This window comes from Scaptodrosophila lebanonensis, unplaced genomic scaffold (genome assembly GCF_003285725.1).
Source record: "Scaptodrosophila lebanonensis strain 11010-0011.00,11010-0021.00 unplaced genomic scaffold, SlebRS2 tig00000096-arrow-pilon, whole genome shotgun sequence".
NCBI lineage: Eukaryota > Metazoa > Arthropoda > Insecta > Diptera > Drosophilidae > Scaptodrosophila > Scaptodrosophila lebanonensis.
In genome coordinates this window covers 154,569-177,831 of record NW_022060567.1, presented here as the reverse complement: position 1 = coordinate 177,831, position 23,263 = coordinate 154,569, and the positions used below count along the sequence as shown (strand labels likewise).

Genomic DNA, 23,263 nt, shown 5'->3' with positions numbered 1-23,263 from the left:
CTCAATGTTGCTTTGAATCAAGAATATGTTTGCGCAGCAACAGCTGATACCGTTGACTAGGCCAGCTATTTATTTATCGCTTACAAACGCATCGTTTACACAATCAGGAACAATTTCTAGTCTAAGTTATTGCATATGATGCTGTATTTATATCCCTCTTTAATGGGACATTTGGAGCCTTAAAACAATTTACTGGATCGATCTTGCAGCATAAGTACGTCAAAAGACTCTTGAAAAATACATATAAAACAAATTCAGATATTGAATTACTTAAAACTTGTGCTGGCCCATTATAAATTAAACCTAACAAACTGTATATAAGTTAAAGGAGAGAAATTAAATTATAATAAATAGCTAATTTGATGATTACTTGAGGAGAAAAGCAAAACAAAAACATGTTAAAACAAGAGAAATCGGTAACATACAGATCCTTATGCACACACGCTCTCTTTATCGTACTCCGCTTTCTTGCTCTTTCGTATACAGCTGGATTCCACTCTCTTAACTAGCAGATGTGGCCATGTTAGAAAACTGTGATAGATTCCAGGGAGCAACAACAAAACATCCGGCATAGTACGGCAATTAAATTAAATAATTGATTCTATTATTATTTGTTAAGACGTCATTTTGTCTGCCAATTGTGACGATGATGAAGAAAGAGCGCTATATGTTAATGCAGGCAATAAAACAGTAATGTAAATACTAGATAAAAATAATTAAAATGTTGTTAACTAACATACATATACAAGTATGTTCTTTAAATAAAAATATTGTGGCCGCCCTTCTCTGCGATTCTCATACCAAGTACCTAAGTGACGGCAAATCGAATTTTAAGTTGTGAAATTTCTGATAAATTAAATTAAATACAAATAAATTGTGAAATTTCTGATAAATTAAATAAAATAAACAAATATTGTAGCCGCCTTCCTCTGCGATTCTCATATCAATTACTTAAGTGATGGCAAATCGTAATTTAAGTTTTGAAATTTCTGATAATTTAAAATAAATTGGGAAATTTCTTATTTCAAGGATTTCAAGCAAACTGTATTTTACATAAAATGTGTTTCTTTAAATCGTAGTGCGATTTTTTAATTTCTTAAATATTACATTCGGAATCAGCCATTCAAGTGCGGAATAAAGAAAACACACATATGTATGTGCTTATAGTATGCTCGATAGCCAGCCCTGGCAAGCGCTGTTGCCTTCACTAGAAGAGCTTTATGTACAGTTACTTTTAAACATGCACAAACACATACAAAGATATGTATGAGTGAATAAATAAATAGAATTGGCGAAACATAAAGAGCACATGTGTTCGTATAAAATGGAAAGTGCGTAAATTTGTGAAATGTTTTTTATAAAATTGTATATTGTGGTCATATTTGTTCATCATTTTAAAGAAGTAAGTAGATATGAAGCAACAAGCTTGAGCGCCAACAAACTCAGATCTAATCCCACTTGCCAGTGCTGTGGACAGAACGCCTCGGGTCAGCCTTTAAATGCAAGAGGACTGGCGTTGACGCAAGTTCATCCAGACGACACGTCTCTGACTCCCAGAAAATGTGACGATGGGGTCGGTCCCAGTGTGGAGATTCAGTTGCCGTTCATGGACATGGAAATACAACACGAGCACCAAGTTCAAATAATGCGTGAGCCGGAACAGGAGCAAATCTTTGTGCTGCATGGCCATGAGTTGCTCCAACTGTTCGTTAGTAAAAACGAGAAGCGACTAGTCTTTTTAGGCACATTGGCGGGTCGCATTCAGGCTCAAAAACTGGAGCCTCTCGGCGCTGAGGTTATTTCCTGGAGACAATATATTTTGGTTGTAGTGGCACTCGATGAGAGCGTCCAAGTTTATCAAATATCCAAGGCGCAAGTTGCACAACGGGCCATAGATGCTGCAGCCTCCATAGGAACCCCACTTCGATTCGAGCTCATACAAGAGTTCTCTCTGCCTGGCACGTTCAAGCAGATGCATCTGATCAAAGCGACGGAGGAGAGGGTGCTGCTCTTGTTGGCTGTGAATTTCACAAAGCTGCATGGAAAGTATACGTAAGTAGAAGAGCAGTATCTAGCAGGTCAAAATAAATAGCGCCGGTAAAATGCAGTCCATATTTTTATTTAAATCAAAGGTGAAAGGTAAGTGAATTTGATCGAGAAGTGAAAATGTTTGTATGAGAAACCGTTGATTAATGGCGGCTTTTTATTTGTACATCTAATATTATATTTAAATTTGTAGTATTGCCTTTACTGCCAGGTTGCTGTATGAGATAATCGTTTATATTCATGCCGATAAAGTGAACCACTATATAGATATTATACAAACACCCCTATTAAGTTTAAATTAATAAGTACTTTAACAAATTCAATCCCCTGCTTGAATCAATTCAATAATGCGTTTGCATCTTTGCAGAACTTTTGAGTGGTTGGACTCATTCTTCAATCCCTTGGAGCAATTTACAGTTCCGGCCATACAGACCCTGCATGTGGTGGGCACCCAACCCAAGTATGTCATCAGTGGTCGCGCACTACGATCTCATTCCAAGGTAAAGAGTAAAGGTTCAACGCAAAACTTGCTCCCACTTTATTGTATCTCTGTCGCCGACAGTTGGTGTTGACGATCTACGAATTGGACAGCTCCTCGCTACAGCTTCAGCGACGCCAAGCTCTTACAGTACAGGCGCGGCATGTGCTGACCGTCAGCTTTCGTGGACGCAATTATCTGATTGCGTGTGCAACCTCCTCGAGTGGGAAATGCATTTACTTTCAGATGGTTGATGGGCACTTTGTGGTTTATAGGAAGCACGCCATGCAGAACTTGCGGTTCAGTCAGCTGGCTGCTGATGGAGAGGGTCAAGTTCTGGCAGCGGCACGGTCGAGTGGAGAAGTTCTTCTGTTCACCAACGCTCGGCTGGACTGCTACAATGGCTTTTCAACCAAGGACAACGAGCCGAGCCTTATGTACACACATCGCAACGAGCTAAACGAGACTTTCGTGGTGCTAGGCTACAAACGACCTTTCAATACGCTGCTGCGCTTAGTGGAGCTGAGCAGTGATGTCACTTTGGCTGCCCCTGCTTTGGAGGGCAATGATGATCTTACTGTTGTGCAGCAACATCGCCATGAATTCGAAAAGACCATCAATGAGCTGCGCAGTGTGTTGCTTCGACGTAAGGCGACCATCGATTCGCTGCGTCGTCTAATTCCAACGTTGAAGGGGCGCACGCTCAGCTCTCAGAAGCCGGTAACCGTGCAGGGCGGACGCATTGAGCTGGTGAATCTCCAGGGCCAGCATCTGCGCACCCCCACCCAGCTCTTGGAACGTGCACACCAGCTGCGTCGGCGCTACGGCACCAACAAGCGTCTGGTTCGCTCTTTTGGCGTAGGCAACTCCTCGCCGATGGGTGCGACCGATCGCCTGAAAGTACGTCGCCTGCATGTGAAGAACCTGATCTACAATGGAAGTCTGCTGTCAGGTGAGTAGGCCTATTACGAGAATCTTCTTTTGACTTTATTTGGAGGCCTTCTTCCGGGCAGGTTACCACTTGGAAGCGCCCACGGACGGCACTGCCTCACCCATTCTGACTGTCAAAGATAAAGTGGTGACCAAAAAGCTGCAAACTCCTCAGCTGCTGACACCGCACAACTATGAACGGATCCATTGGCCGCCAGAGGTGGATACGCAGCGCACAGTGGTGCAGCATTTGAGCGTGCAACGAATCAACAATGTGTCCTGGGCCGAATTTTATGACTCATTGTTTCTACGATCGCGTGACACTGCTATTCAAGGTCGTCTGATAATGCAGGCAGGCACCACGGTGGAGCATTTGGAGACCCCTTTGTTAAACGGACAGGTCGTGCAGCAACTCTTCAATCTGCAGCAACCGCAAGAGATCACATCGAATATATTCATGTCAGCCTTTTTTGTTTCCGAGCTCGAGGCGGCACAGGTGAACGGTTTGAACTTTTCCGAGGATATTGTGTTTCGTGGACGCAATGATACGGTGATTGAAAGTAAGTGGATAAAATAATTTAGTCAGTCTATAAATTTACGATCGTAGGTTTCTAAAATATGTTCTTTAATTAAGACATTCCAATATAAAATTGTTAAAAATTATACGGTTGTACATACAGTAATTAGGTTTTAGATAAGTACTTTCTATTTAAATAGAACTTATCAGTCAATAAGTATTTCCGAATTCAGAATTATTATTTCTGAATTCAATTGTAATCATTTTTATTCATTTTAGCACCCGTGAGAATTTACGATATTAGCGTCTCTGGCGATATTTTAATTGCCAACGACAGTTCAAGTGAGCGGCACACTGAGAGGCAGTGGAACCCGTTCCTGGCCCCACCTCTACAGCAATATTATACTGGCAAGGTGATAATAAATGGATCTCTAACAATCAATAATCTGCAGCGAGATACAAAGGCAACTCAAGTCTTGATTGCGAACCAGTCCCTGGCAAAGGAAGACCTTCAAACGGATTATATGCTACTGAACACGCCTCAGGTGAGTGACGTTTTTATATTTTTGGCTCAAAGCTTCCATCTTCTGGGGCGGGAATATTCAAAAATATAATATAATATAATGATGCATTAATATTAAAGCTTCAATGTAATCTAAGCTCAGCATATAGATTTATTTGCCCATTTAATATTTTCAATTTAGAATTTAGACGGAAGTTTTAAACATACTTGTATAACGATCTTAGCTAATAGGCTATATTTGCTTTCTTTAGAATTTCACAAAAACGATTGCATTCGGTAACGCCAAGGTCACAGCACCGGCTCTTAACACCGCCCACATCAATGGACATCGCACTGATTGGCATTTAACTAGTGGTGGTGGACATGTGCCTGTCGAGAAATTCAGTAAGCCGCTCTACCTCATATTCATGAATGCTACGGTGGATGGGGATATTATTTGTCGGGACTACAGCTCTAAGCTTGCCGAGCTCGCCAAGGGTGCGGTTCGTCGTGGTGAGGTGGCAAATGTGACGGGCGTAAAACGGTTCGAGGCGACACTAACGACGGACTCGTTGAGGACGCAAAGTATCAATGGTCAGCTCGTGGATGACTTTATCCTCAAATCGCAGCTGGGCAGCTCGCGTCTTAATTTTAGCGACCTCAAAAGTTTTTCACGTGTTGTGGTCCATGATTCGCTACACGTTGGCCATGCTCTAAATACCGAACGCCTTAATCGGACGCCTCTGGATCACTTGCGTGGCCACGATAAGCATTTGGAGCGCTTGGAGATGCCAGATACGCCGGCTCTCCAAAATTTGGTGTTTCAGCGCCTTAATGGAATCCCTTTCGACGATATGTTTACCAAACTGAGCACCGGCGATGACGACGACAAGAATATAGTGCTGCACAAGGATCTGCTTGTCGAGGGAAATGTGCGTTTCCTGAGCGATTTACAAGTGCAAAGCATTAACGATGTAGATTGGTCCTCATACCGGGCGCGTTTGGTGCATGGCAACATGAATATGCGTATTGCAGGCCGCAAGACCTTTCTGGCCGATGTCACCGTAACTGACTCTATGCATGCACCTACTATCAATGAATGGGACATAAGCACCCTCATGGAGAACACGCTGCTGCGCACGACGCCGCAGCAAATCACCGGCGCCTATAGCTTCGGCAGCGTCCAGGCATCCAACCTTGACACGCCCAGTATCAATGGAATGGCAGCTAACACCCTTATTGATGTCCGGCAGCCAGAGGTGCAACTTGGCGGCGATGTTTACATTCCACATTTAACAGTGCGGGGCGCATTCAACAGTCCACTGGTCGTGGATCCCCAGCTGGCCACCTTAGCGACGCGTTTAGAGGCATTACAACGACTGCAGTGGCGTAATCTCATCGTGCTGGGTGATGCTCTATGGAATACTTCCTCGCCTCTAAATTCTCAACAGAAGCATTTGGAATATCTGCGTAAACACGCCGTAAGACGCACGGGAGAACAGGAAATTAGTGGAAATGTGATACTTAACCAGCCAGTCCTTAGCAGCGTGTGGAGCAAAGAGCCACTTCCTATTGATATTGACTTTGAGCATTTAGCCTCGGATGCGTTACTAAGGAATGCGAGCGGAATTCAAACCGTGCTGGGATCGTTGAGATTCACGAAATCTGTTGAAACAGGCGCAGCTCTAAATGCAGCCAACGACACACATTTCCAGCTGCTCAATGGCATCGACGTGGGTCGACTCAATGCTTCGCTGTACCGACTATCCAGTGGTGCACCCATTGATGCCAAAATACATTTTGCCACCGCGCCCTTCGTAGGTCATCTTCAGGTTCGGGGATTGGTTAATGAACACAGCTTGGAGGGCGTTTACCAATTAGGTCAGGCTCCAATGCCACCAGTGCATCTCACACAGCTGAATGTTGAGCGGGATTTGGCCCTCGGCGAAATCAATGGCATGAGTCTGGACTATTTGTTGCAGAACCGTGTGCCGCTGCAGGGAAAGGCGGCCCTCGAGGTATTCGGCACACTTACCTTTGAACAGCTTGTGATATCCAAGCAGCCACTGTTGCGCACCATAAACGACGTGGCGCTGGACAATGTCGTCTACAAACATGGCACTCATGTGCAAGCGATCACCGGCACCAAGTTCGTAGATCAGGGCGTGATCTTAGGCGGCCCGGCGCATGTAATGCATCTCAATGGCAAGGACTTGAGCGAGGCCTATCGGGAGAGCATCTTCACCGACCGCAACTACAACATCGATAGCCTGGTGTTGGATCAGGCCACATTCCAGGGTGGCTTAGTCTGGGTGCCAAATGCACCGGCCGGTGAGGCACGAGCAGCTATTACCACGGAGCATATAAGCGCGCAGCTCCAGAAAATTGAAGAGACTAATCGAACGAGGGGCCAAGCTCGATTATTATATCTAGACTACGAGTTGCAGACGCTGGCTGTATCTTGGGATCTACCTCCAAAAAACGAGACATGGGACAGTGTTGTTCATAGGCAGCTACCTCATCAAGAGGTGGCTTGCGAGCAACGCCTATTACGCGCTCAAATCTCCAAGCGATTGCAGAAGGTCTTCCTATCCAATCACACCACCAATCTGCTACGAACGGAGTCAAGCAAACACCCCGGCGGCATATACGTGAAGGTCCACAACTATTGTGCACCACAGGCACTTCGCCTGCGCAGCAGGATTAACATCGCCTGCCGTGGACAATCCCGCTCGCTGGGCATGAGGAAACAGGTGAAGGCTCTGGAGCTGCACGAGGAGCGCGTATCGGATACATATAGTCTGGTGCTGCTTAATGCCGTGGACAGTCATAGGCTCGATCATGACGAGGTGCGCGTGCTGCGCGTCGATGAGGGTAAGAACTGCAGCATAACCGACTGGCAGTCTCTGAACGTGGCTGTGGGTCGACTGATGCGACTCTTTAGTTTCGGCAACGCGACGCTCCTGTTGACCAGTGGCCTGCATGGCCAGCAGTCAGAACTGGCCATATATCGCCTAAATCTAAGCACGCAGCACTTTGAGCTGACGCAGCGTATCGAGGGCGACTACGATTTGGCCGAGCTTGTGACCGACGAACGTCAGGAACCACAAATACTGCTTAGTTGTCATGGATGCCGCCGCATTACCATCTACGCCCACAATGCCACAGCCCAAAGATTTGCGGTACTGCAAGAGCTCCGCTTGGATGCGCCCATTGAAGCTTTGCGAGCGCTGCGTATCGGCGACTCCAACCATCTACTGGTGTTAATGACACCGGGCTCTGAGCATTTCTATCTGTTTAGCTACGCCCACGTCGAGGGTTGGCTGCAGCGCAGCTATGGCTACATGGATCAGGCGCAGTGGGTGTGGCCCCTGCCCCAACACGTCCTTGAACCAACCGAGCGCCCACTGTTGTTACTCTGCGGGGAGCGCGAATGTCGTCTTGTGCGGGCCCAGCTTACATAAATGTGCCACATCCATTTATTTGTTATTTGTTTATTGTTACTAATTAATTTTTGTTATTGTTATGCTTACTGTTTAGGTTGTAAAAAGTTAAAAAAAAAATTATAATGCAAATTTCTGTCCAAGGAGTATCATTTGGAAAAGGTTTTCTTTTTAGATTTATTCATTCCCCTGACCTAAACGAAACAATCCGGGAATTCTACAAAGTAATGTAATGTAATAAGTGTATATACAGTGGAACTCTTGATCAGATCGATGGAACCATCGATGAAAGATCTACAATTGTTTAAGTCTTCGTGTTCTTCTTCTGGTGCTTGGAACCACAATATCTTGAAGCCTCCGAAGAAAATAAGGAACGTAAGGGCGATATCTTATTCTATCGTGAAAATTAATAGATTTGAAGTCGTCCTAATTATTTCGTAATTATAAATTGTTTTGTTTAAGGTTTCAGGAATTTGTTCCTAATATCGACAACTTACTCTACAGTTGAGTTGAGTTGTAGAGTTTTATTTAGTAAACGGCCAAATCTTAGGGGCAAACATTTGTCGTAAAGTTTTTTAATTACAGAAAGCAATAGTAACATTCTGATATTATATTATTAAATGTGTTTTAAAATGTGTAAGCCGTTCCGGATTTTTTAAAGATATACATACTTATGTTAGGTATATCTACTTACGTTGTTCATCATTTATAATATACAATATTGAGGAACTGTCTTATTCATATTGGAAAATATTAACATTAATATTAAAAAAGCTTGCAAAATAACTTTAAGTTCAAAGAACAATTTCTAATTCAATTACTATATGATTGAATGTTTCAAGACTTACAAAACTCGTACTTAAAACTAGAATTTTCGAACTTACCCAACTGGGGACACCGTTCGTATATGATATTTTAATGAGTGTATATACTATATCTACAGTGAAACATACTATTTTCCAATAAAGAACTGCTTGAAATCATAAATTCATTTTAGAAACTGTCCTTTATCGGCACTAAATATTATGAAGAAAAACTGGTGTTAGCCACTTTTCAAATTCCCAAAGGATGGTCGTTGAAAATGAAAAATCTCACTGCCAAGTGTAATTAACACAATTCCCACACCCCGACTGATTCTTATTACTAAACAACTTAAGGCTATGGACCCTATTCCATAGCCACTTGTGTAAGTTGCACAGACAGTTGTGTGCTTATCAGCCACTTGTATTGCGTGGTGTCGACTGTTGGCGATCCTTATGAGCTTAAACGGACCACTGCTCGTTGGCTTAGTGCACCATTTTGTAATTAGCAGCATTACAACAGCAGCTAGTAGCTGGTCACCGTCCCGCCCTACCCGCGAGCTACTTCACTGAGATTGCTGCGGCTACTTTATATGTTAATGACTTTTTTACAGTCTCTTTGTCTTGGTGGTCAGAGTAGCCTTAGCCTTCAAGTGTTTGTCCTGTTGTAAGCACTTTACTCTTTCTCTTAAGATGTGGTCAGACAGGCAAGTAGTTTTCACACAAATTTATAGGATTTCACAGATATGTCATGAGTGTAATGTTCCATCAATTAAAACCAATAAGATTTCTATGATAAAATATACATAAATATGTATGTACTAAGTATGTACATAGTCTATTCAAAGGGCCTGCTTATAAAACAACGGTAGCCAGTGTGCAAATTATTTGCATGTGTGACCATATCTTTTCACTCCCACTCGACGTTGCATTAAGCACAATTGAATTTGAAAGCAGCGCGCAAGTTTCGCAGCAATTCAAGCGCATGTGGAAGTGGATGTGGGAGGGCGCTCCAAATATGAGTTGCTTATCTAAACTTCAAATGGCATTGTGGAAAAAAATAGAGGGGAAAAGTACAGAAATAAATGCTATTGACTGACAAAGGAGTCGCAGGGCGGGCATGCAAAAAGTAAAGCGAGCACAAATAACAACAACAATGCTCAAATGCAACGGATGTGCACACGTTTTCTTATCTAAACCATATTTGGACAAGCAGAGCGGAAGAGGAGGTAGGAAGACGTACTGCACAGTGCGCCAAATAACAGATACAGATATCTAATATCCAAAATTCTACATTACTTAATCTAAGTTTTAGAAAAACATTTTGTTGTGTATTATAATGATATTCTTGCAAATCATTTGCCGAACAGCTCTGCAGCTTTTTAAGTTAAAAACTATTCATTGGGGCTTATAATATTTGTCCAGATTAAAACTGTTATATAAATTGACTAAACGAACAATTTGACTTTAAAGCTTTAAAATCTAAAATAATTTCGATGTCCATCTTTCTTAAGGTAAAATAATAAAACCAAAAAATTAAATTAATTTTAACGTTTAAAAAAAGTCATTTATACTTATTGATATTGTGAAAGTAAGTAAGTTTTATTATAGTAAGTATTATTTAAATCGTGTAGGCAAGGCAAGATTAGCTGTGTTTTAAAAAATATTCACTGGAGGACAGACACACTGTGCGCTGAACGGTGTCCTAGGCACGAGTAGTAAGGAGAGCAGAGAAAAAGAGAAACATAAAGAGGACTGCGACAACGACCAATATGAATGGGAGAGGGGGCCGCCTGCACTTGCAAAACGGTTTTCTGGCTGATTGAACAAAGTTTGGCTACATGTTGTTGTTTATGCTGTTATGGTTGTTTTTGTTGTTGCTTTGTGCACTTGTGTTATTGTTGGCTTTGCATCGAGCACAAACATTGTTTTGATAAAAACGCAGCAAAGGAAAATGACGTCGGCGTTTTTGCTTTTCATTTTATTTGGCCACTTATTGTCATATGCAGCAAGCGCCATGCAAATGAGGTGGACACCAAGTACGGGGTGGGAGGGCTGAGAAGTCGATCTAAAAAGCAAAAACCAAATCATCTGGCATTGCTGTTTTTCAAATATGTACATATGTATGTACATATTTGCTTAGTTTTCGCATTTGCTGAAAATTAGAAATGATTAATTAACTTCACTACCACTATTTAAAGCAAAGGCACGTTTTAATAAAATTTCTCCTTGTTTCTGTACAATTCCGATTTTAAACTTTTTAATTATCACACTCAATATGCACCCACAAAAATTTCTAGACCCTCCCTCCTTATTAGAGGAAAATACATTTGATTTAACCATAAAATGTTAGCATTAACTAAATTCGTTTTATTTTATTTTTCTCAAAAATTAATTTCCATCTTAAAGTTGCTTTTGCTTACATATATCTATATACATATGTACATGTACATAGGTAGATTTGTTCGCTTTAACTGTAATTTTCCAAACTACAACTAATTTGAATACTGGCAACTAAAATATTTTAACTATGTACATATTTAAACTATCATTGAAAAGAACTTTCAAAATTGAAGATAAATCCCTAGTTTTACAATGTTTTCTAATTTGTAGCTCTCCATCAATATGTACATACATAGATATGTATGTCAAAAATAGAGAGCAGCAATGAAACTGGAAATCCTAAAATTGTATTTAACAAAGCACAATATATTTTATCTTTGAAAACATTTCAATTGATGTTTCTGACTTTATATTCAGGATAAGCAACTGTCCACTTCTTTGAATCTCTTTTTTCTACACTAAACTGTGGCCAAATAGGGAAATAATAAATTTTATATCGAACTATAATGAGAAATTATTGTCCTCCGAATCATCAATACCATCAATTTTTGCCTTTGGCTCAAGAAACCTAACATTTAAAAATGTTTCCATCGAAGGCAATATGCGTGGCTCTGAAATGTTTAAATTAATAAAAATGCAATAAATTGTTTGTATACTAAGAACTAGTATTTTTTTATCATCTTGGTTGGTTTTTTGTTTTAATTGTATGTTTCTGTTGGAGCAAAAAAATAACAATAATTTCCGTAAATATTTAAAATTTCCTTCCTTTGTATTATTTAAGTATAACTTTAGTTACAGTTTGGTATCCCCACTGACATTATTTTGTCTCACCGTTGACCGCTACATGACAATGTAGCACAAATTAAAATTGTTTAAACAATTTGTTGTAACTAGAACTAATTTATAATTTAAGAATTATAAACATAAAGCAGTGTTCCACCGATTTCCTATACTCATTTTTCTTGTTCTGGTTGCTGATGTTTTTGTTATTAATATTAATTACTATTGTTGTTGTCGCACTGGGGTGTTGGTGTATTTGTTTTTTATTTAATTTTTTGTCGACTTCCTGTTGCTTTAAATGCGCACAAGTGAGTTTTCATGTTTTGCTATACACGCTTGTAGTTAGCGACTTACAATGTACAATGATATTTTGTTGAGGCAATGTTGACCGTCTGCAGAAGGCAGACTGGAAAATAAGGCAGGGCGTGGCACATAAAAAGTAAAAGTGTTTTAATATTTAAGACAGCAAGTCAAGCGACATGAGCAAAACAATTATTCGTTTTTCATTTTCAATATATTAATACGTTAAGTTTGTAAACAATAAACAAAATTGGAGCTGCAGTTGGTGTGTTTTGTTGTTGTTGTCGCAGCAACCCTAAATGTGCACAGATTCTTGTGTTATTGTTGTTGAATTGTTTGTACCCCCCGGAACAAAACATTGTTTGTCTGATTCCTCCATTTGTTGTTAAGTTGTTGTTGTCGACGCTTGTTGTTTTTGTTTATGTTGATTGTTGTTTGACTTGCTCCTGGAGTTGTGTGCTTGGCTTTTGGTTACGTTATGAACATTTACAATAAAAAACCACTTTTGCAGTCAATTAAACAAAAATTGGTCAATATAAAAACACGAACAATTTTCTGTTGTTGTTCCTGTCATTTTGCCGCATTGCCAATTGATGAATGATGCTCATATGTGAAAGTTGTATGTGTGTTGATGTGTGTGTTTGGATGTATGTTTGGTTGGTTGGGTGGTTGGTTACATGCGGGCCTTTTAGCCAATCATCAGTCCACAGCCAAGTCTAAAATTATTCTTCACATGATTCATGCGACCACTCAGCGCAAATGAGAATGGCAATGGCTGTAGGCGCTTTTCTAGCACGCCAGAAATGTGCCAATTAGAATCAACGGAGCCTATTAATAAGATAAAAGGAAAGATGTAGAATTAACGTGTCATAAACAAAGGGCAGTTAACCCACCTCTGAACACCAAATCCGCCTTGGGCAAGTCAATCTGATAGGCAATGGTTGCCACCGATTCTTGCATACGTAGACTAGTTTCCACCTCGACGCCAATCTGTAGCTGATCGCTGGCCTTTTGATAATAGCACAAATGCAAGCCACTAGGGCCGAGCGACCCCGACCAAACCGAGTCACCATTTGAATAGCGACCTACGGCCGAAACTATGGCAATTTGTCGGCCAGGTACATTGGGACCGTATTGATAAGCCAGCTCAGCGCCCAGAGCGACACGCTGTGTAACGGACTGCAGATATTGACCAACAATGACGCCTGAATTGGTGAATATGCTGGGGTTGCCCAATGTGATGGAGGCGGTGAAGTCGTTACCGCGATAATCCGTGGTAATCTGTGTTGCTACCATCTTCGATTCCTGAATCTATATAAGAGCAAAGCGAAGATTAAGGATTAGTGATTTGAAGCATCGAAACTAATGAATTATGCTTTTGACTTACCTGCGAGGCGAATTTGCAACGCAAACGCGACGAGAACTGATGTATCACATTCGCATTCAGGTTACCCGAAGGATCAATGTCGCCCAGGAGCACAGGAAATGCCTCAGTTGGACTGTATTGCTTGGTGCCCACATAGGTAGCGCCAAAACGATACCCGCTCGGCACTGTGGTGCTCATGTTGATGGTGTGAGAGACCTGGAAGTGATTGCTGAGACCCTTGTTCAGCATAATTTTGGCTCCCTCAAAGGTCATTGCCTGTATGTCTGCAGGGATAGCAAGGAAGGCAGAGGAGGCCGGCGATTAGACATGAGAAATGTAATAGAACGAGTGCGAGAGAGATTGCAAATGTTAATGGAACATTGTTGCTATATCACAAAAACCAACTGATAATACATAATCAAAAAGAAGGCACACAAACATACACACACACACATCCAAATGCCAACGGCACGCAGCGCACATTCACGCATACTCACACGCACACAGACGCAACAGCGGCGGCACCGACCAGCTATGCCCCCTCACATGCTTGTAGGTTATGTCATCACTCGTCTGCCGTTTCACACCGCAAAATCGTCTGTTTTTTCTTTTTCTCCCCATTTATTTTAGTAGCAGTTTGCTATTAATTTTATGAATGACATTGCTTACCTTTGCATTTTTTATGCAACTCCTCGACCGTGCCGGGATTCTCCAAAGTCCCATCCTTTGCCACAGAGGTGCCTTCGGCGGTTGCCGCTGTGGACGCAGAGTCTATTGGTTGCAAGATCGCGGGCTCCGGCAAACCCAGGCTGGCTGCCACAGTGTTGCGTGATGGGTCAACGCCGGACGAAGCCGCTAGCACGTTACCCATTGTATTTTGTTAATGAAAATGTGTTTTGTGTTGCGCTCTTAATTTGAAGTTACACGCGCTCGCGGAGTGGAGGGTGTGTGAATAGTGTGTGTGTGTGTGTATCAAACGTTGGCCAATTTCGAATTTACACCATTTACTCTGCTCTGCTATGCTACAACTATAATTTTCCCAATTTTATGTAAATTTTAACACACGTTTTTGTCAAAATCCCAGTAAAATATATGGGAAAGAATTTCCTAAGGTGTAATGAGGCACACACACTAAAAAAAAAGACAGACAGTTTGACAAGTGAAGAGACGGGTACTCGGTTACTGTTACTCGGAAATTACAGAGCTGCCAGATCGCTAGCACCCGCGGCGCGGGCCCTTAATGCGAAAACGGTGATTCAAATACATATGTATGTATATACAAATATAAAATTAAGTTCAACAATATTTCAGGCAAATGAGAACACTTTTCATATTAATTAATAAAAACTTTTATATTTTCAAAGTATGTATAAGTAGTTATTCTTTTTTCATATGTTGTATATATAGAAGTATGTATATCTTGTATATTTCAAGCATAAAACTCTGCTACGTATAAAGCTGAAATAGCTTTGTTTCAAAGTCACGTTTTTGTGTAATGAAAATTTAAACGAGGGGACAATGTACATATGTATGTGTATGTACTGAACCAATATGGCCTGGTTTATGAGAAGAAAATAAAAATAAAGTAATAATATCGGTGTAAAACTTATAAAGCCATACTAAATATAGACAGACAAATGTGTGAATGTACATAGAATTGCATGCACATTATGGTATTATTGGGTTATGAACCGAAAATAAATCATTCTTGCTCTAACTTAAATTTTAATTACTATTAAAAAAGAGTCAACAAAAAACATTACAATTTAATCGTTACAAGGCCGTATAGACAACAAACTTGGCCCTTAACCATAACTACCAAAACGTGCTAGATTTTATGAATAGGTATTTTCCCCCGACAGATTGTTGTATATATGGCCCTTTACATTGCAATTAAAACGAATTAAACGATACCAAAGATAGCTACAAATAAACAGAAGTGGTTTATGATAATACAACGAAGGCTCGCTAGGAGTACGGATTGAAGCAAACAAACGAGCGCTCAAATCAACAACAGGACGACTTTTCCGGTTCGGCAACAACCAAATTAAAGTCCGAACTATTAGGTCGCGCAAAGCCCGACTTAATGCCATCCCAGCCATCTTCGGCCTTATACTCGCCAGATCTTATGCGTGCATACACCTCCTGTGTTACCATGCGGAAGGCCTCCTCCACATTAGCACCAGTGCGCGCGGAAGTCTCGACGAAATGCAACCCGTGTTGTTTGGCAAATGTTTGCGCCTCCTCCGTGGACACCTCACGGTGTCCGCCAGCATTGACCAGATCCAATTTACAGCCAACGAGGGCAAACACCGGCCGATGAGGCTCGATGTGACGTTGCGCCTCCATCATCCAAAGCGGTATGTGCTCAAAGCTTGCGTGATTCGATATATCGTAAACAAGCAGTACGCCAACTGAATTGCGATAATAGGATTTGGTAATTGAACGGAAACGCTCCTGTCCGGCTGTGTCCCAGAGCTGTAATTTGATCTGTGTGCCGTCTTTCATTTCGATGAGCCGTGCGAAAAAATCCACGCCGACTGTGGGATCGGAAAGCTGCAAAACAAGAAGTTGAAACACCATCATTTTTAAAATCCATGCAATGTGTTGAGAACAAATGCAATTGCATATGAGGGTATTTGTGTTCTTCCTCGCATTTTCAAAATGCGCGCCCAATAGGTAACACTGTCTGCCAAAGGTTGTTTTGCGGGCTCGCTTTATCAGTCACACACACACACACCAATATTCCCAAATACATATTTGTCCGTGGGCCTATTTACGCCAGCTGCGCAGCCAGCAACGGCAGCATCAGCAGCTCCCCTTTTGTGTTTATTTGTGCAACGACTTAATCTGGCTGCTCTTCATTATGTAATGAATATTACTACGCCTGTGCGTCTGTCTGCACTTGACACATTCATTCAGAATTAGCCACTCACCTCAGCAAATTTTCCATCTGTAAAGAATTTGAGCAGTGAGCTCTTGCCCACAGTGCTGTCGCCAATCAGTATCAATCGGAATTGATATTCAAAAATGGGCTCGACCATAATGTCTACTGTTTGGCGGCTCCCTAATCAGGACTCCACTGGCCCTGTTCGACACTTTAGATGCGTTAGTTGCAGTAACAGTTGTTTTTGTTACTATCGTTAATACGCAAATTGGCTCACGACGCCCAAGCCTCAGCCTCTCGGTCGTCCTCTAACTTCGACGCGCACGCCCGCACACGCTCTCGTCCGGATCGCGGAAGTTCGCGTTACAACGCTTTAATCAATTTGGAGCACTATTTATATATTCAGCTGTTGGACAAGAGCAAAATGCGTCGTTAGTCAAGTATATTAAATTTGACTAATTTCAGCTGCTTTGTTTTGTTTTTTTCTAATGACTCGTATTGTGGCTGTGTGTGTGTGGTTGTATGATTAATACCAGGGATGCCGAAGCTCAACTAATCGAGTACCGCGCAGCGATTACCATCACTATAGCATTAAACCATCGGTACACCCGTTGGTGGCAACGCTCCTGTGCACAGCTGGTGCTGTCACATTGACGTTTATTATTCCCACTTGGAATTTTTATAACTAATTCAGCTTCAAAAAAACAAATGTACACATATATAACGGGCACAAAAAGTTCAAGTGCATTAATTATCGGCGAAAGGCCGTGCGCGACGGGACTGTAAGTTGACAATTGCTCACAGCTGTTCCAGGTGCCAGCCAACAATATTCACAGAGGTTTTGGACACAAGGTTCAATACCGTTAATTATAGCACGGTGCACACTGCAGTAGGACATATAGATAGAAAGATACATAGATGTTTAAGTTTATGCTGAACGACGCTATTGGCTACGTGCGCAACAATGTGCGTGATATTAGCCTCAATGCGCTGCGACTGCTACCACATTTGCCGCAACTGAGTCCATACGATGTAAGTGATCCGCGATGCCGGCAGGGCTAGTTCTTTTTTTTTTTTTTAAATGCATTCTGTTTGCTTTATGTCCTGTGCAGGTTAATTTGGTTCTAAGAGAGAACGAGTTCATTTTTAATTTTCCACTGGACGGCGTTATCCACAGCTATGAAACAAATCAATTAGGCTCGAATACACCCTGTGAAGATTCACGCACAGAGGCTAGTCTGCTCTTCAGAAATGGTGGGTTTGACCATTAAAACATAAATATTGATATTAGCTTATGTTCCCCATCATAAATTAAGGCTTCATATGCGGCATTTTCGATGGTCATGGTGGAGCAGCCTGCGGTCAGGTGGTTTCCAAGCGTCTCCTCCGCTATATATCCGCCGCAACGCTACCGCGCCAGGTTCTGAAGGACAAAATGCAGAAGGGCTGCACCAGCCAGTCATTTCTGAAGTGCCATAACGACAATGCCGACTTTGTGAACGAGATCAAGCCCATCTATGAGCACAGCTTTAACAAGTACATAACAGAGCTGATCAAAGAGCCGCAGCGGGATGTAACCAGTGAGCTTCAGCACGCGTTTGTCCATCTGGACGAGTCGTTGGCACAGGAGGCGCTCGCAACTCACGATGTGCGCACCATGGGTGTAGCTTTGTCCGGTAAGCCCAATGATATTTCCGAATCAGGCTAATAGTTGGAAGATCTTCCCAAAATTTTAAAGGAAACTTCCTTCCAGAATAACAATATTTTACAAAAAAGTAGCTCAAAAAATATGAAAGTTATTTTCAATTTGTAAAACATGTGTAATTAACGTATTTTTAAATATTCTTCACTACCAACTTGAGTTCTAATAACAATTTTGGTATTACTAGAAAGTGCGAAATCTTTTTAAAACAAAGTTTTGGAATACTGTAGGGTTAAAAAAATTAGATAGTGGACCGCATAATAACATTGTTTAAAGTCAATTGAGCCATACAAAAATGAAAAAATCTTCACTTGAAATATTAAACCACAACAGCTCCATACAGTTCAGACCCAGCAGCTTCTATTATTTCCTTTGCATACAACTTTCGTGGAAAAAATGGGCAGAAGTAGTGAGGCAGTTACTTTGAAAGCGATATTTGAGTGATTTGTTATTCAGTTAATCTGAAATTAGGTGCAAGCGTTTTAAATTTCACACAATTCCCATCTATGTATGATCTCAGGTTCGTTTGTCCGTCTAGATTGCGTCAAGTACGAACACTTTATTGACTTGATTCGTCCTATTTCTCAGGAGCTGTTGCTTGTTTGGTCCACTTGGAGGGGCTGCAGTTGCATGTGGCAAGCACCGGCGATTGCGGTGCTGTTCTGGGTATTTTGGATCCCGTGACAAATCAGTGGCAACCAAAGAAACTCAATACTGAGCACAACGCGGACAACATGCAGGAGGTGCAGCGCATATTGGACGAACACCCCAAGGAGGAGCGTGATACGATTATTCGAAATGGTCGCCTGCTCAGTCAGCTGGCGCCGTTGCGTGCCTTCGGCGATTATCGCTATAAGTGGTCCGTAGAGACACTGCAACAACAAGTAGTGCCCATGTTTGGCGAACACATGATGCCGCCACATTATTTTACGCCTCCGTACCTGACGGCCCGGCCAGATGTGCAACATCATGAGCTGGATGTCAACGATAAGTTTCTAGTCATTGCCAGCGATGGCCTGTGGGATTTTTTATCGCCATCCGAGGTCGTCAGTCTGGTGGGTCAGCACGTTAACTCGAAAAAGATCCAAGAGCCGATGCGTCTGGAAAATGGTGATGTCACCTTGCAGGAAATATCGGATAAGCTTGCAGAGCGCAAGTAAGTCACGAACTGTTTGAGCAAATGAAACTAGTTTCTATTAACCTTTTCTTTCTGTCCTTCTAGGGCTGGCCTTAATCGTAAGCCGATCGATTCAAATGCGGCCACGCATTTAATACGTCACGCACTGGGTGGCACGGACTATGGCATCGAACACTCGAAGATCTCCTATTATCTGTCGCTGCCGAAGGATGTGGTGCGTCTGTACCGCGACGATATAACCATTACGGTTATCTACTTCAATTCGGATCACATAGCCAAGCTGAAGAAGGATGAGAAGGGCATATCGTCAAAGGTTACAGGCGCGTAAAGCGCAGCACTTCCGATTTGTCCGGCGGAATTCGAAGACTATGTGTATTTATTTGCCAGAGCGCTTACTACCTAACTGTATCGTCATTAAGTTTTGTTTATTTTTACAATTAAAATGCAAGAATATTATATTTTACAAATGCCAAGAGCGCGCCCCAGAGCTCGTCTGTATGAACGAATAAAATTATGCTCTATCCAGAAGAGCTCAAAAAGATTTTGGCTTTATATACAAACGTATGTGTAGTGTACTATTGACATCTATCTGGATGTTTATTGATATTACTTCAGAGGGATTCAGCACCTCTATCAGCCAAAATTCCTCTTTCTGGTCCATTGATTTGAAGGCGTCGCATTCATTTTAAATTGATATGAAAACTTCGTTCGTTTCGGTGTGTTGCCAGCCCAGAATCTACTTACTATATACTCAAAAATATATTTATATTTGTTAAAATAGTTATATTTTGTTTCTTTGCTGTATCGGTGTTAATTTTCAGGACCGCTACATTCTTCTGATTGATTAATTTCCTTTTTTGGTAACCCCAAGTTTTATTTCATTGGCGCGTTCTTCCTATTTGTTGATGTGGCAGCACTCTGCCAGTGTTGACATGGCAACGCTTGCCAGCAACATCTGCTGGCAGAGCGCTGCTAGCGTCGGCGGCCTCTCCCTCTTTCATATGGGCAGCTAAGCGCCACTGCAATTAGGTTAAGTTTAGTTTCAAATTGTCATACAAGTGAAGAATATATATATACGTGCGAGTCACGTCACAGTGAAAAGGAAAGCAGACGCCATTTTACTTCCCTTGCGGTTTTTGGACTTTCACCCCCAACGCCCCACGCCAACATTGTCCTTCGAGCCGGATCTTCAGGTGCACCTCCTGTTCCTTCCAAGTCCTGTGCAGCCTACGACCGTTCGCCCCAGCTTGTTCCTGGCGTTGGATACCTGCGAGGAGAAGCAGCTAAGTAAACTATTTACTTGTGGCGCGATACTTACGCCATATTTGTTCACTGTCGGTCTGTCCGCCGACCCCCACAACGGAACAGCATCCCGCTGTCCGTCCCTTATCCAAGGGCCTCATCTCGTCTAACGCCGGTACCGCGCTGGTCCGCTTAAACGAAAAGTGAAGTGCAACAATTAGCAGGTTCAACCCGAACTCCGTCCGTTTGCGTTTGCATCTTGGCATACTTGCGCATATTCTTTCCCATATGCAACAAGTGTCCAGTGGGAAACACACCTGTTTTACCTGCACGTTCCTAATGCACAATTCACACCACATAGTTTTTGCATGGTCCGTCACACAATAGACATATTTCCACATATGCTTATATACATGCACTTTATATACATACATGCACATTAAACAAGAGACATATTTTAACATATGCACATACACATATATACAGCCGCTGCGTATAAATCTATACACGTTTTCATATATCGGCAGCGGAAACAAACGTACGTCCGCATACGCTGATATATATATATATATATATATATATATATATATACCTATATACATTTGAGTCCGCTATAAACACATCTGCATGCACTAAATATACGAACCATAATATTTACACACAAACATATTTACACTCATATATTTAATTACTAACACAATCCTATACACTCACCGGTCGGTCCACGACTCCCCGCTACGTGCCAACACTCCAGTTGGTATTCCTTATAGCCCGCGCGATATCCAGCGTCGGCGCTTGTGCGAAAATTAAAACATATTGCGTTTTTGCACTTAAAATTTTTACTTACCCATTAAAGGTAAACAAGTGATGACACTTGTGTAAAATCAGTTATCGGAAGCTACAATCATCGAAGTTGGAGTGTGACCAGAAACTTGGTCACGGTAACGAGTCACAGCTGAATTATTAATTTCGATAATCACTGTGACCAATTGCTACTGGCGGTCCGCTATCGGAAATCACTTAATAAAATTAAATACAGTTACTTTATCCCAAAAAGTAACTTAATAAATTAAATAAAATTTATTATTGTTTTTTTTATGTTTCTTTGGGATTCCTTGTCGCATACCAGCGCCTCCAGCTGGTCTTTCTCCATCAACGTAATTGCGTGTAGTTTTTGCTGCGATTTTTCAGCAACTTTAATAAAATCAAATAAAAATAAATCCAAATTTTTTCGGTGAATACACATATCCTTGTGGACTTTTTCCCGAACCTTTCCAGCACCTCTAGCTGGCAGTTATTTTATCCAGCTTTAATTTATATTTATTTTTGGGTTTTTTTTTGTTGGTTTTTTTTGGATTCTTCGTCGCATATCACCGCCTGCAGCTGTCCAGCAACTTAATTGCACATATATTTATTGCTGCCGCGGTGTTTAATTAATTTTAATAAAACGAACATAGAGAAAAAAACGAAATCCATTTTCTCTTTTATTTCGGTGGCTACACATATTCTTGTGACCTTGTGTCCGACAAGTTTTCAGCACCTCCAGCTAGCATAAGCCAGTTAATAAAACTTGTCGCAGAATTTTGCGCGCCATAAGCGGTCAGCAACGCCGTTTTCCGGCGGACTCATACCCGACCTGCCTCAAGTGGGCCCACTCTAGCAGGCTCGTGTGAGAGCCTAGTATGCCCAGTGAAGGCGAGGAGGACACGAAGAAGCATTTAGTCCATCCGTCTACCTCGGTCGCCCCATCCACTTCTCAGCGTTTGGCCGTTCCTTCTTCTGACGCGCAATCCAGTTCGGTTCCGACACCGTCCCTTGTAAAAACAGTTTCGCCGTCGACGTCAAAAGGGGTTATTCCGAAACCACCGTCGTCGTTGAAGAAGGTTTCGCCCTCTACCTCCAAGAGGAGCAGTCCGGGTTCACGCTTGTTGTTGAAAAAACCTTCGCCTTCCACCGCCAAGAAGGGCAGCCCCAAATCACATTTGTCCGTGAACGCTTTTTCGTCTCCTTCTCCAAGGAAGACCAGCTGTTCGCCACAGCTCTCTGTGAGGGTGCCCAGAATTGCGAAACCCGTTCCGTCTACTCGAGCAGCTGTTCGGATCGCTTCCAAAACGATCGAAATGGTGTTGGACGAATTCATTTCGGTCAGCGATGACCTGTGCCATTTTGAGGCACTAGTTTCTTCGTCCGACCCAGCCGTGACACTTGTCACGCAGCAGATCCAACTGGACCAAGTCAAAGCCCTGTGGGAACAGGTTCAGCAAGAGCGTCGGCGCTGTTTCCGGGCTCTGAGCCAATCAGAGTCCAGCGATTCCGACAAGCAGGCCTTACAGATGAAGTATGATCACTGCTACCGCGTCTATGAGCGGTGCGCCACTCAGCTCACCACGCGGATACAAGACGCGTCCGCGCGGAGCAGCGCTCCCGCTCCAAGTCCCGAGCCCCCAGTCAGGGGCTGTATCCTTCCGCCAGTGGACACCGAGGTTTTCACTGGCGACTACCTGAAGTGGCCCACGTTCAGGGACCTTTTCACCGCGTTGTACATTCGCAACCAGCGGTTGACAGAGGTGGAAAAACTTTACCACCTCCTCTCCAAAACTCGCGGCGAAGCGAAGGACATCGTGCGTAATTCCCCACTGACCAACGACGGTTTCGCCTCAGCTTGGAAAAACCTAACTGAGCGTTTCGAAAACAAGCGATTGTTGGTCAACAGTCAGCTCAAGGTCCTCGCCAACCTCCAGCCTATTCTTTCGGAGTGTGGCATCGCCATCAAGGAGCTCCAGAGCACA

General features: G+C 42.4%; 4 protein-coding genes and 1 long non-coding RNA gene across 5 annotated transcripts; 2 read left to right on the top strand and 3 right to left on the bottom strand.

The window, feature by feature from the left end:
- Positions 1 to 1,272: 1,272 nt before the first annotated feature.
- LOC115627546 lies at positions 1,273 to 8,048 on the top strand. The gene is made up of 7 exons (XM_030523261.1): positions 1,273 to 1,402; positions 1,466 to 2,052; positions 2,414 to 2,546; positions 2,609 to 3,476; positions 3,538 to 4,014; positions 4,251 to 4,516; positions 4,746 to 8,048. Exons 1-7 carry the CDS (start codon positions 1,349 to 1,351, stop codon positions 7,935 to 7,937), a joined length of 5,577 nt encoding a protein of 1,858 aa, XP_030379121.1. The 5' UTR covers positions 1,273 to 1,348; the 3' UTR covers positions 7,938 to 8,048.
- Positions 8,049 to 11,807: 3,759 nt separating this feature from the next.
- Positions 11,808 to 14,634, bottom strand: LOC115627464 (mitochondrial import receptor subunit TOM40 homolog 1). The gene is made up of 4 exons (XM_030523136.1): positions 14,175 to 14,634; positions 13,527 to 13,789; positions 13,033 to 13,450; positions 11,808 to 12,967 (listed from the first exon to the last, which is right to left on the bottom strand). The coding sequence occupies exons 1-4, from the start codon at positions 14,374 to 14,376 to the stop codon at positions 12,828 to 12,830; spliced, it is 1,023 nt and encodes a 340-aa protein (XP_030378996.1). The 5' UTR covers positions 14,377 to 14,634; the 3' UTR covers positions 11,808 to 12,827.
- Positions 14,635 to 14,838: 204 nt separating this feature from the next.
- LOC115627551 (ras-related protein Rab-39B) lies at positions 14,839 to 16,869 on the bottom strand. The gene is made up of 2 exons (XM_030523268.1): positions 16,442 to 16,869; positions 14,839 to 16,061 (listed from the first exon to the last, which is right to left on the bottom strand). Exons 1-2 carry the CDS (start codon positions 16,547 to 16,549, stop codon positions 15,513 to 15,515), a joined length of 657 nt encoding a protein of 218 aa, XP_030379128.1. The 5' UTR covers positions 16,550 to 16,869; the 3' UTR covers positions 14,839 to 15,512.
- Positions 16,870 to 17,056: 187 nt separating this feature from the next.
- On the top strand, positions 17,057 to 19,695 carry LOC115627559 (pyruvate dehydrogenase [acetyl-transferring]-phosphatase 1, mitochondrial). Its single transcript, XM_030523279.1, has 5 exons — positions 17,057 to 17,424; positions 17,505 to 17,646; positions 17,709 to 18,068; positions 18,683 to 19,250; positions 19,317 to 19,695. The coding sequence occupies exons 1-5, from the start codon at positions 17,311 to 17,313 to the stop codon at positions 19,558 to 19,560; spliced, it is 1,428 nt and encodes a 475-aa protein (XP_030379139.1). The 5' UTR covers positions 17,057 to 17,310; the 3' UTR covers positions 19,561 to 19,695.
- Positions 19,696 to 20,015: 320 nt separating this feature from the next.
- On the bottom strand, positions 20,016 to 20,869 carry LOC115627462. Its single transcript, XR_003995668.1, has 3 exons — positions 20,551 to 20,869; positions 20,310 to 20,499; positions 20,016 to 20,251 (listed from the first exon to the last, which is right to left on the bottom strand). It is a non-coding gene; the product is annotated as an uncharacterized LOC115627462 (long non-coding RNA).
- Between the last annotated feature and the right edge of the window lie 2,394 nt (positions 20,870 to 23,263).